We start from the raw sequence: 13,719 nt of genomic DNA on the forward strand, positions 1-13,719 counted from the left end.
TAATTCCATTGTTATACTCTCTCTCTCTCTCTCTCTCTCTCTCTCTCTCTCTCTCTCTCTCTCGCTATATATATATATATATATCTATATATATATATGAAAAAATTATTGTGTTTCTTTGGAAAATCCCTTTCCAAAGAATGAGTCCTATGAAAACTTTGCAGCCATATTTTTTAAATGCATAATGAAAACAAGTCAAAACATTGCATTCTACTGGTTGCAAGTCAGGATACTGATGATGAGAACCAAACTCTGGAATGCCTTCAAAATATACAAGAACTCTCAAATAGATTATAGTTGTACTACAAATGAATACAAGCTGAGAAATGCTCCATATTGTGACATTAAGCCATAGATGGAGGGCATTTTACATTTCATCCTCTCCCCATAAAGAACCACTTGGGACTATGCTAGTGATAATTCACCAGAGAAAGACAAGACAAGAAACAATAAACATAAGCCTTACTTTGACACTCCCAAATGTAATAACAGGTTCCAAGCATGTGCAACATTGCCTCTAGGTTCTCCAATATAAGCCTAATTAAGAGAACGATAGAGTGTTATTGCCCCCTTGCGTGTTATTTCCCCCTTTCTTTTGTTGATAAAAATATTCTTTAAGTATTTATATAAAAAATGATAATATCATCTTTTCCATATAAAATTCCTTGGGGAAACCCTCCAACAATTTCTTCACATTCTGTGAACTGTGCTATGTTGTTGGTAGACATCTACCAACCCTCAAGGGATTATTCCTTGTGATCTTTGTGGTCATTATGGATTTGACATAGCATGCCAAATCACTTGAACTAACCATTGGGGCTATAAAACAATGTTATCTATCTACCTACCTACCTATCTTATCTATCTAAATATATATACACATATTTGTTTTCTTTTCCAAAGAAACCTCATGAGTATTTTTTTCTTAGGAGAACACCTCGTGGAAAACCATTCAAGTACTTTTCCATGATCTATGGATGGTAAATTTAGTAAATTAGTGGACCTAATTAGGGTACTTAACTGCCAGGGGATCAAGATAGTTGAATCTGTAACCTCCCTAACTTTGGGTGAGAGGTCTCACATTTGGCTCATGACAACTTTGCATACATGGCTTACATATCAGTGAGCTAATTAAAAAAATAAAAGGTTGTTTCTTGAATTAAAAGGACATATATTAGACCTTTCAAAAGAAGGCTCTGAAAACTGTCGATTGTCATACAACCTGTGAGCTATATCAACAAAAAAAATAGACTTTTCATGGCTTTAACAAATAAAATACATCATTGTATAAGTCAAAATATCTATCTGTAGAGAATTTTATAGCTAAGTTTCATGAATGGAATAATTTGCATGCCCATGCTGAGAAACTAAAATGGTCCAAATGCCCCGCTCCAACCCCAATGCCTCTTTGAAAGGCCATCATCTACCTTGTACCCGACCCTATATATTTAAGACAAGGAAGTGTGTGGGAAGGGAAGGCTGTCACTTAGTGTTGTATATCATCATGGAGTGGCTATAAAGTGAAATTTTTGAGTGTCGATTCCATATATATATATATATTATTTTTTCCTTTTTTCTCAAGGAAAACTTCACGAGGAAACCCACAAGATGCTTCAAAACACTTATGGATAACATCCATAGTAAACCTGTTGACAGAATATTGCAACTTACCTATGGGGAATCGAATTATGGACTTGCTCGCAAATACAATGGCATAGGAATAAACACATGGCGAGAAACATTTGGCAACGATGACTAGAGGACAACATCGTATGGTGGATCATAATGGTTTCTATCTGTTGGCCCAAGCTAGTAACATCAAGATTTGGGTTAATAATGATTGAATCTAGCCATCAATGTTGGACCCAAATGGCTACTTGTTAAGATGGTTTCCTACCCCTTTTCTTGTATAGCTTTTATAGCCTAGAGATGAGGTTAGCCTCCCAAACCCTGAGATTGTTGAGAGTAGTGTGGACATGTTGGAGAGGATGTAGGTTTCTCCTTACTCATGGTACATGGGGTCCCTTCGTAGCTTAAGTCATTGTGTTTGCTATATTTCAAGGATCAAGTTTGAAAATTGACGTGTTTAATTAGTAGCCACACAAATTCGATAAGGTTTGGCCAGTTAATTTTTTGTTCAATGCAATTGTCATTTATTAATTACTTTCAACTTTGGTTCTAAGAATTGTTGCATATGGTGATGCATATATATTTACCTAGATACAATAATTCATATTTATCCTTACAGGTTCTTTGTATTTAGTATTGAAATTACTAGAATGGTTTCCATTGCCACAATGCCTTGCTCATAGTGCATGGATGGAATGTCTTGGAATGATTAGAAAGATGCCTTGGCTCTCTTCCCACTAGCCAAGGGACACATTACCCAATGGACTGAGGTAATGAGGTTGTTGGTATATGTAAAATGTTATGATGTGATTAACTCATGAATTGATTTTCTAGTTTTAATTTGATATCACAGTTATAAAATTATATAAAATAAAAACATTTTATGCTCATTAGTGCATGAATGGAATGTCTTGGAATGATTGGAAATATGCCCTTGGCTCTCTTCCCACTCGCCAAGGGACACATTACCTAATGGACTGAGGTAATGAGGTTGTTGGTATATGTAAAATGTTATGATGTGATTAACACATGGATTGATTTTCTAGTTTTAATTTGATATCATAGTTACAAAATTATATAAAATAAAAACATTTTATGTATGATACAATCTGAAGACCTTATCATGCAACAACATCATCTTGTGTAGACAACCTGGTCACATGAAATAATCCACTAGTGGTCCATAAGGGGATAGATTCCCACATTTTCCAAATGCCTTTGAGTTTTGGGTTGTTAATTTGTTTCCTTACATTTGAAAAAAATAAGCTCTTAGCCAATCAGAGAAAGTTTTAGTTCATACTCCAAGACCAAAAGGCGGTTTCAACCAAGTTAATATTTGCAAGAAAGCTAATATATTATACTATCATTATTGAGGCCACAACAATGGGGTCATGAGCTTTCAAGTAGCATCTAGCCTTAGCCCCCATACACGAGACTAGTTACTACCCTTGGTTACAATTTAGCCTCATGTCTGGCAGTATTTTTGAGCAAAGAGGCTCATTCTGCAGCCCAGTGTGAAGGCGATGTGTAAGTATGTCCATGCTCAACTTGGAGTTAACACGTGTCCTCTTAAACTAAAAATAAAATATTTTATAAATAAAAAAGCAATGTGGGTCATAATAAAAAAAAAAATGAATATGCTATGCATTTTTAATTAGTTTTCTATATAACCCAATATAATTTCATGTAAAGTAATTAGAGGTAAAAAAAAATATGTGAGTAAAATGTTAAAACCTTATACTTTTCAAAAATATTTTAACATGTTATTAAATAAATTATTTGAAGATCTATGTTAACCAACTTATATGAATATCGAACTTCATATATATCTATATATAGAATTATGAATAAAATATTTTAATATGAATTAATATTGACGTATACTTAAAAATATATATTATTCACAAATACAATTTAAACAATGAAAAATTACGCATTGTTTTCTTTCATTGTAAAATAAATTTCACTTAAGAAATTTGATCCCTCTTGGCTCATGCTAGATCTGTGCTTAAGATGGATCTATGTTGGTTATTATTATAGAGTTATAGAGTTATTTTTCCTTGTAGCGTGTATATATATATATATATATATTCTGAGAAAAGAAAAACATAGTTTCTAATGACAAGGTTGGGTAGTTGACAGTTAGTCAAGGATAAGAAGCTAGAAAAACATGATAAAATAAATCAAGACTGAGCTCAGTATGGTAGTGGGCATTAAATTATTGGAACTTTCAATGACATAATGGATTGATGCAATTCAATATGATACTTTGTTTGATTCTAAATCTTTAGATTTATTTGGGTTTATAGCTCAGTATGGTAGTGGGCATTCAATTATGGGTACTTCCAATGAAATATTATATCACTAAAGCTCTAGCTCATACTCTGTCTAGACCTAACCCTTAGATTTAGTTTTCTTTATAGCATTAATGATATTTGGTTATAAATTAAACTTTTTACTGAAATAACAATTGTTACTATTTATTGTCCATTGTTGTGGGCAGGGATTGCATCTGCCATGCATCACTGTTTTATATAATGTAATGAAAATATATGTTTTGCTAGTAATATTAGTAGGGAATTTATTTTATGAATAATTGTGTGGGTTGAGAAATTTTGTGCAGAACTATCCAACAAGGCTTTCCCTAAGAGCATTGGGACAAGTTTTGAAGCAGCAATGGGAAAACGTGTCCAGATTGGAGAATGAAGAGAAAAGATAGAAGTGGCCATCAAAGAAATAGAAGATCGTGTATAGTGATTAAAAAATGGCACTGGATACTATGAATTTTAGAAAGAAGAAATCTAGAATAGACTTTGATGCTAATCTCAATAGACTGAAGCTAGCAGGTTGGTAGGACAAAATCATGACGATGATTGACAAGGACCAATTAACAGACGACGGATAGGACTGGGCACTCTTTACAAGCTACTTGTTGATCCCCTTGACATTGCTAATCATAATTATTTAAAGGGTGCTAGCTCAATGGAAGAGCACTAACATTATAAGCAGGAGGTCGGTGGTTCAATTATGCAGTACCCTAACATGAAATAATCAATGATATTGTAGTTATTGAAATTTATCTTTAATTAAATATTTTATATATTGATTTATTTCAATGGTGAGATATTTTTCTTGATTCATTGTTTTATATTGTCTCTAAAGAGATGAAATTGATATTGTATTGTTTTTAAACATAATTCTTTATTGTCTCTAGAGAGACAATAGCTAGAATGAAAGACATATTGTCTCTATAAAGACAAAATGACTTTTAATCCCAACTATTGTCTTTAAAGAGACAAAAATGAAATTATATCTTAAAAGACAATAATGCTTGTGTTATATATTGTCTTGATATCGACAATTTTTAAAGACAATAATTTGTGACACTCACTTAAAGACAATATTTAAGACAATGCGCAACTTTTTTTTGTCTCAAGTTAAAACAATTCACCCAAAAATTGTCTCAAATATTTGTCTTAAAACCCCCTTTATGTTGTAGTGACAAATCACTCATCATACTCTCTTCTTCCTCATCTTAAATCATTAAAGATCACTATCAAAAACAGATTGAACAAATTCCTTATTTTATGTTAACAATATATTCCACACAAATTGATATCTAGTTCCAATAATGGAAACTTGAACCTCACGAATGTAAATATTTTTCTTGCCCTTCTCATCTAATATGACATGTACAACTTTCCATATTAATAAAATATTTCAAAATGTTCTAATGTGGCAGTGCCTGCCCTATCCCTGAACTCTATCCATATAATTCCTCAGTCGCCCTACATATGAAACCTTAACAGGTTTCACTATAAAGTCTTCTACGCCTTCATCCAAACATCTAGTCGGTTTCGAGCCACCACTAATTATATAATCAAGTGACATATAATGGTCTAAAAACAACAACATATAATGGTCTGAAATTGGCATTTTACCTGCTCTTCCCAGAAGAAACATTCTCACATGACATAACCACCACAGGAATTCTCCTTGATCTTTGAGGATTCCTGCAACTTTTCCTTACAAATATCCATGTCATCCTCTATTCACTTCAAAATGAATGAACACAATTTTATATACTCCGAATGTTTGAGAAAAATAAAAAGACCTTTACTATTGAGTATATCGTAGCTAGACATTCCTGGCATAGAGTAGTCAGTGATTATCATTTTCACCTGAACGTTCTGAATCAGAATCGATATACAGGACTATATGTGACAAAAGAAATCGATCTAGTTAACCATTCCATATTAATTAAGATTCTCACCTGAACATTCTGAATCAGAATCGATATGAAGGACTATATGTGACAAAATGAATCAATCTAGTTATATGTAAGTTTTTTCCGAGCTGATATGAAGGACTATTTTATGCATATAGTTTTGTACATAAAACAACAAAAACATGCGGCACTAAGTCTAAAATAAAACACATAATATAAAACACTGTAAGTGAAGAACCGATGGACTCCAAGCAACTTGTCTGTAGTTGCATAAAGCAGAGAAAATAAATAAATAAAACACTATAAGTGAACAACCGATAGACTCCGAGCAACTTGTCTGTAGTTACATAAAGAAAATAAAATCAATAAAAACATAATTTCTGATATGTATATATATACATAAAAGTTTATTAAGTCTGAAAAGCCTACATCTTCTCAATATTACTAAACCTTCAAAAGTTGTAAGTAGTAATTGCATTTTTTCTAGATTTATACCATTCTATTTCTTCATCATCAAGATTGCAACATACGTAGATGGACCTTGACCACACACTTTTTCTTTCAAAATAGAAATATTCAAATTCATTCAAGACCATTCTATTTCCTCATCATCCAGATTGCAACATACGTAGATGGACCTTGACCACACATTTTTTCTTTCAAAATAGAAATATTTAAATTGACAAGAAAAATTGCAAAATAGTAAATAGAAAACTAGCAATTGTCCCAAAAGGTACAAAGAGAGGCCGATAGGATTATTAAATTAGAATTGTTGAATTTCTCTAGAAGAGATGTTGGTTCAAGTCTAACGAATGAGCATTGAACCCTGGACACCCCCTCCTGCAGGTTGCAGCTTCTTCAAATCCACTAACAATGAACGGGACTGCAATGCAATGTAATGAATAACAAGAATCGAGTTATTTAAAAACTCTAAAATGTTTGAACACTCGCTATGGAGATGACTGGCTGTTAATTAAACTCATAAAATGTAATGTGAGAGAAAACTAATTTGTAGCTCATGATATTTTGAAATAAAAATTACAATGTGTGATCGTATAAAAAAAATACATTTTCATATATCATATGATAAATGGGAAATCACTATAAATTTGATACTGTAATTTTTTTTTTCCAACCAACCCTAAAACAAGTCTTACTATTTGTTTCATTGCCAATATGAGTAGAAAAAGAGATATTGTAACCTTTATAGAGATACAAGGTTCATCATATTTTATCTTAAATGTATTTCTTTAAAAAACCCAATAAAAAATGGTTAGAACAATTTTTTTAATTATTTGGTTATATTGTACCTTTATTCTCAAACAACTTTGTCTTTCTAACTTACCAAATTATGAAAAACTCTATATATTTTGAAATTTCAATTTTTAAATATCAATGAATAAGATCTTCTTTACTATAGGTTGCTTTCTAAACATTTTCACACCTATTACTTTTTTATTTTCAACAATACTTCTTTCATAAAATTTTATGATATTGTAAAACAAGAATTTATTTTAAAATGTAATAGAGACAAGTAATATTTTTTTGATGTATTAAACTTTGCTTTTACAAAAAAATCTATTATAAAAAATTATTATTAAAAAACTATATAAATAACTAAATATTAAAAAAACTCTAAATTAAAATTAATTTTAAAAAATTGATTATACATACATAGCCAAAACTATAAATGAGACCATAAATAAAATCCTAATATATAATTGTTTCAGTTAATAGAATATTTTATATGGTTAAAAATATAGAATAGTCATAAATTAAATTAAATAGTGAATAATCTCTGTGGAATATTTTAAAACAATTTTTAAAAGTTAAATTCTTATCATTTGTCTCATAATTATTGATAAATAAATTAAAATTTTGAAAATCTCATTTAATTTTAAAATAAATATTCTTATAAATATAATTAATTAATAAAAACATGTTTTTCCTAAATCAAAAAAAGGTAAAGTGTGTATACATGGAATTGAATCCCTTGTTTGACGAACAAAAAAGATAATAATAACAATTAAGTAATAATATTTTTTAATATTTTAATTATTTTAAATATTAATATTTCTTACCAATTATTTATTTTATATTAAAATATAATATATATATATATATATATATATATATATATATATATATATATATATATATATATATATATTATTACGCCGTAAGGCGTTTCCCTCTGAAATGCATCCCCCTTTTTGCCTACCTGTCGACATCGTAAGATTGGATGTTAGACGATTACAAACACTTGAACCAATTCCCTATTCAATCTTGTAATTCCCTTCTCTTCTGAATCTTGTAATTCCCTATTCAATTCCCGGATTTACGCCGTGAATCCACTCTCCAGTGCCACCACGGCGTCTTGATCCTCTCGGCGACTCGATCTCGGGGAACTTTCTTGGTGGTCTCGGAGCAGGGCCAACAACCAGTCTTTCGCAATGGGGCCTCCCAGGCCGAGCTGAATGCGGCGCATTCTGTGAAAAAGGGCAGGAACCATGGTGCACAACACCATTCTGATGTTCTCAACCTTGTTCAGCAAGTCCTCCGACGCGTAAGCCAGCCCGGCCCTGCGGTAATAATTCTTCTCTGACGTCGCAGGTTTGAGACTGAGGCGGTCCAGGTAATGCGCGACGAGGCCGTGGAAGAGATTGATGAAGAGCGCGAGGTGCCAATCCCCAATCCAGAGGTAGGGTTTCTCTAGAGGTGTTCTCCAGGCGGGCGTCAGGACTTGCAGCACGTCCTGCCTTGCTGCGCGGTCAAGGGCGTCGTAGTGGGATTCGAAATGGAGACGTAGTGCTTCCACTTGCGCCTCCAAACCTCCCCTGCACAACATGGTGCAAACGAATCTAAAAATGATCAAGTGGGTTAATTATGGGTAGGGTTCGAGTTCAAGGTTGTTAAACGCAAGATTCTGGTTGGGGTTCTTCTCCAAAAATCTCTGCACTTGAAGAATCTAAGGCGATGATGTTACCATGGAAGGCTTCTGTATGAGATGTGGATTCCATACCAATCTCTTGCGAAGGAAGAATGTTCATTTACCCTATGCCTGGGTAGGGAACTCCAAAACTCAATGTCCGGAGTAGTGCGCATCGACGGGATGATGCTCAACATCCCCACTATTCTTGTTGGAGCAGTGACCAATCCGTTCAAGAATGGCTACTTCCCAGGCAATGCTTTTTCACCTATGGAGACCATATCTGCCTGTTCGGGAATATATGGAATCAGTAATATATGGAAAAGGGGCTTATCCGGGGTTCCCTGGGGAGTTACTGTTTACGAAGCTTCCAAGTTTGGTATCCTACTTTCTTTGAACTATAATACAATGCATTCTTTTGATTGACTCCTGTGAATACATGCACTCTTAGTAATTATGTCTGGTCAATTCTGCCTAAACAGTTAGGATGAGATATGTCTATCTAATAATAATTGTTCTTTGGTTATAATTGCAATTAGGTTATTTGTGGAAAATTAAATACCAGAAAATTGTTGCATATCTTGGGGTGGTGATACCAATTTCTTGATGATCAATCAACAATCTTTCTATCCGCAGTGATCATGTATCATATGCTATATAGTTTTTTTAATTCTTAGGATGTGATATGTCAATCAATAATAAATTTGGGTTCGTTGTTTTTTTTTATTAATAGTTTTTTTTTAAGAACTGCAATTAGGTTATTTGTGGAAAATCGAATCGTCTACACTTTTCTTGTCCTTTCCTTGATATCATAGCTAGCTAAGGAAATTAATCCTAATAACATAGCTAAGGAATTTAATATCATAGCTATTTCAGTCTTGTCGCCAATTATTGGTTATTTCCCATCTCATATCTATCATATCTTTGTCTTATTGTCACCTTATTATATGTAATGGTTTTTTCTTCAGTGAAAATGGGCACAAAGGTTCTGTATAGAATATTATAGTTGAGATCTAGGAATGGAGTGTATCACACCATTGTTGTTTATGGTCATGGTTGTATTTAGAAAATCAGGGTCAATTTAACATTGTTATTTGAAGTTTATTTCTCCTTCATTTTATGATCTTGGGCTTCTTCTCAATTTTTCCATCTACATAACCCACTCTTCCTCTATGCTTATTCAGGTTAATTTAATTTTTGCAAGTGGATATTGCATTTTCAGTAGCCATTTTGTGAAATTATCTCAAATGTAACTTCAACATTATTATTTGTGTCCTCATAGGGTGATCAAAAGCCTATTTTCCAGGCCTTTATATTGTTATTTTTCGTGGTAATAAATCTTGACTAAATGATCTTGAACATTGTAAATATATCATTTTGAAACATTATAATGTTGTGCAGAGATTGCATTGATTTTACAAGACATTTCCAGCTACTAGTTCATTTTCTATTGGCTTGCCTTATGGCGTTTTCTTTGCAACATCAGTTGCAAATGCTAGTTATTATTATTAAAAAAGTAACTTTGTAAAGAGAAAAACAATTTTAACATTTGTGTTTCAAAGCATAAAGAAATATGTGATAAGTTTGATAAGTTTTTTTAATTTCATCGTATATTTATATTACTGAAAAATTGATATTGCATTCATAGCTTGTATCTCCTAAAAATTCTCAAGGATCCTGTCTTCCAAAAATTCTCTAGGATCCCGTATTCCATTTGTAGGGGCAATATTCACCACCTTGGACCCTTTCGGTACCACCTATTGTGGGGGCAATATTCACCACATTGGACCCTTTCAGTACCACCTATTCCATTTGTAGGGGCAATATTCACCACCTCGTACTCTTTCAGTACCACCTAAGGTCACTGGGTTAAATTCCCAAATTATTCCAAGAAAACATACAAAAGTTACTAAACAAGCTATATAAACAAGACATTGCCAATAAGTAATTACGTGCCTAAGTGATGAGCTGTGAGTCATAAGAAAGGGGAAACCATTTTCACATTTCGCAGCTTTGACATTTCAAAGCACAAAGAAATATGTGATGAGTTGTAAGTCATAAAGTCCACAAGTCTATGCCCCAGGTCCTTTTTCTACCACGGTTAGACTGATAAAAGTAAAAAGTACGTACAGATCAGTGTCTACAGTGACATGTAAAACAAAGTCAATCAGTGTCCAAAGAGACATGTTAAACAAAGTCAAACATTTTCAGAAGATAAAAAGATAATCATCTCTCTGATCCTTAGAGTGATGGATACCGGGTGTGAAACCAACAAAAAAATTCAATGCAACTGTATAAGCTTTGAAGCTTTAAATATATGAAGAAAATGGTTAAAAAAATCTTTAAAAAACTAAAAGGTAAACAAGGAAATTACAAGGGAAATGCTAATTCAGCATAAAATATTTCACTTCATGTCTAAGTTTGTCAATCATACGGAGACATTCCCAATCCTCTACAGTGTACGAAGGCCTTCACACATTAATCATCAATCCAACCAAATACCATTATATAGTTACAGTGAACAGTCATGCCCACACGTACAGTCATATTAGGACCATAATGTATAGATAGCAAACAACACAGCTGGGCTCGGATCTCAGATTTTTATCACTTGCAAGCCGGCGGCTATGGCTAATCGCAAAACCTATCTAACAACGCCGTTAATCATCTACTTCCGGTCACTAATTGCAGCTCGCAAAAACCATCTAACAACGCCGTTAATTAGCTACATCCAGTAGCCGCAAAAAACTATCTAACAAACACCGTTAATTACCTACTTGGCCCATCAATATAAAACACTAAAAAATTGCGAAGGGTGCCTGCATTCTGGATTTTTTTCTCCCTTCCTGTCAAAACAAGTCATTTTGAAGAATGATTGGGAATTGTTAGGGCGATATGCGTGCGGAGCTCGATAGTGAGCTTGGAGGGCTCGGCTGCTTCAGCAGTACAGTGGGAATGGGCCTCGAAAGTCTTGACAGATGCTCTGCAACCACCTGTTCGGCGAGCCAGTCGAGCCTCTCGGCGTTGCTGAGGGAGAGCTTTCGTTTTCCTCCGAAGGGGAGAGACTCCAGGCTCTTTTGCTTCAATATGTCGTCTGCAAAATTGATCAGCATCTTCACATTTTCTTCGCTCGGATCGTGGGCATCGCTCATGCATTTCTCCGGGAATCCGCTCACCTGTTAATACCCAAAGCACGATCTTGTTCAGAAAACAAGAAATGGGTATAAATTTAAAAAAAAAAACGCATCTTGAAATTTGCTGTTGTTAGGACAATTAAGTTACAATCTACTCCAGTTTTGATTTCTTGATCTTTTCACAGAACCTCTACAGTAACGTGAGACGTGCAGTTTCAGGTTACCTGAATCCTGACGGAGTTGCGCCTGCTTTGCCCGAATGCCATGCTCATGGCGTGATCAACATTGTCTGACACCGCATCGCCCACGATTTTGAAGATGGGCTTAGCCCAGTGGGCAGCCCCCCATCGCTTCACCTTGTCGTAATCGTATGCCCGATCGAACTGCCCGGTTCCGATTGAAAGCACCAGCAAATCCTCCACGCCTCCCACAGACGGAAACTCCTGCTTCTTATGCAGAACATGGGTTATGGCCGCGGCGGTGGGATTGTTCATCACCAACCCAGCGTCGATCACCGTGCAGGCGGTCTGCCCGTCGTCTGCTCCTTTTACTTAACTGAATAGTAATAGAAAGATTCATGAACATTTAAAGCTCGCAGCAAAAAGCCTAAAAGTCATAATAGAAACGGTTCTTGGGTCGTCCTCTGCAGCGGTAAAACCCCAATCAATCTTATAAAACCTCAGTGGTCCAGAAAGCACCTAGATGTCAGAACCCTCGGTTGGAATGGCTGAGGAAGTGCGCTAAGCCTTTCGGCACCCATGCTGAGCCAAAGAGTGACCTGCCGAAAGACCAAAAATGTAATATTAATACTCATAGGCAAAACAAACTGCAGCGTAACAGAGCAATAGAGTTTCCAAGAGAGAAAATTAGCCAGTAAATGATATAAATTGTGGCTGCCTACAAGCCTGTGAAATAGATAGGAAAACTGTGGGAAGCTGCGACCAGTAAAACAGTAGAATGCGAAAGGAAATAATGAGTAAAATACAGAGAACAGACTCATATTGTATTTAGCAGAAACAGAAAAGAGGACCATCAAAAGAAAACCCTGTTAACGCAGAAAATATACCTGTTAAATGAACCCTGAAAAATAATCAGCTTCTGAGTGGATATGGTGTCAAAGCGGACGCGTTTACTCTGGATTTCCAAGTTGAAGAGGTCGTCGGAACCCGCTATGAGCTTACTGTGGACAGAGGAGTTTGCAGAGCAAAACCAAAACCCAGTGAAGAAGAACAGTGCTTGCCAAAAGCCAGGGAAGAAGAACAGCAACAACAACTCGCACGGAAAAAGCAGTAAAAATATTTTCATGGCAGGCAAAAAGCAGTAAAAATATCTTCAAGAGTGACATAAAAGAATGGGAAAAAGCAGTAAACAGCTCAACCGATATTTAGAAAAAGCAGTCACACTTCAAATCAACGGTTGAAAGTGTCTCACCTAATCCAACGGAATAGGATAAAAGTGTTGACGATTGTTGATGCATAGGAAGGTCTATCGGCCTAATGACGATTGTTGATGCATAGGAAGGCCTATTGGCCTAATTAGAATGGCCAAGCAAAGTTGTGCAAGGTAGTAGATTGGAAGTTGTATTTCTCATGAACTTATAATTTACACCCAAGCTCATGAACTAATAATTTGCAACATATATAAATGGACTTTGATCACAAATTTTTTCTTTCAGAATATAAATATTTAAATAGAAAATTAGAACTACCCAGCAAAGTTGCAAAATAATAAATAGAAAATTAAAATTCCCAAGCAAAGTTGCAAAATAGTGGACTGAAATTTGTATTTCTTATGAATTA

General features: G+C 34.4%; 1 protein-coding gene and 1 pseudogene across 1 annotated transcript; both read right to left on the bottom strand.

Annotated features, from left to right (window-relative positions):
• Positions 1 to 8,195: 8,195 nt before the first annotated feature.
• LOC149233162 (protein INAPERTURATE POLLEN 1 homolog) lies at positions 8,196 to 8,705 on the bottom strand. Its single transcript, XM_089382112.1, has one exon. It carries the CDS (start codon positions 8,703 to 8,705, stop codon positions 8,196 to 8,198), a length of 510 nt encoding a protein of 169 aa, XP_089238238.1.
• Positions 8,706 to 11,671: 2,966 nt separating this feature from the next.
• Positions 11,672 to 12,414, bottom strand: LOC149233163 (patatin-like protein 6 pseudogene; annotated as a pseudogene).
• Positions 12,415 to 13,719: the final 1,305 nt, after the last annotated feature.

This window comes from Pinus tabuliformis, chromosome J (genome assembly GCF_031772625.1).
Source record: "Pinus tabuliformis cultivar Carrire ecotype Pingquan chromosome J, CPIR1, whole genome shotgun sequence".
Classification (NCBI taxonomy): Eukaryota; Viridiplantae; Streptophyta; class Pinopsida; order Pinales; family Pinaceae; genus Pinus; species Pinus tabuliformis.

Bases quoted from the DNA above. Each gene is read 5' to 3' on its own strand.
- LOC149233162 (XM_089382112.1), bottom strand. From the start codon at position 8,705: ATGTTGTGCAGGGGAGGTTTGGAGGCGCAAGTGGAAGCACTACGTCTC.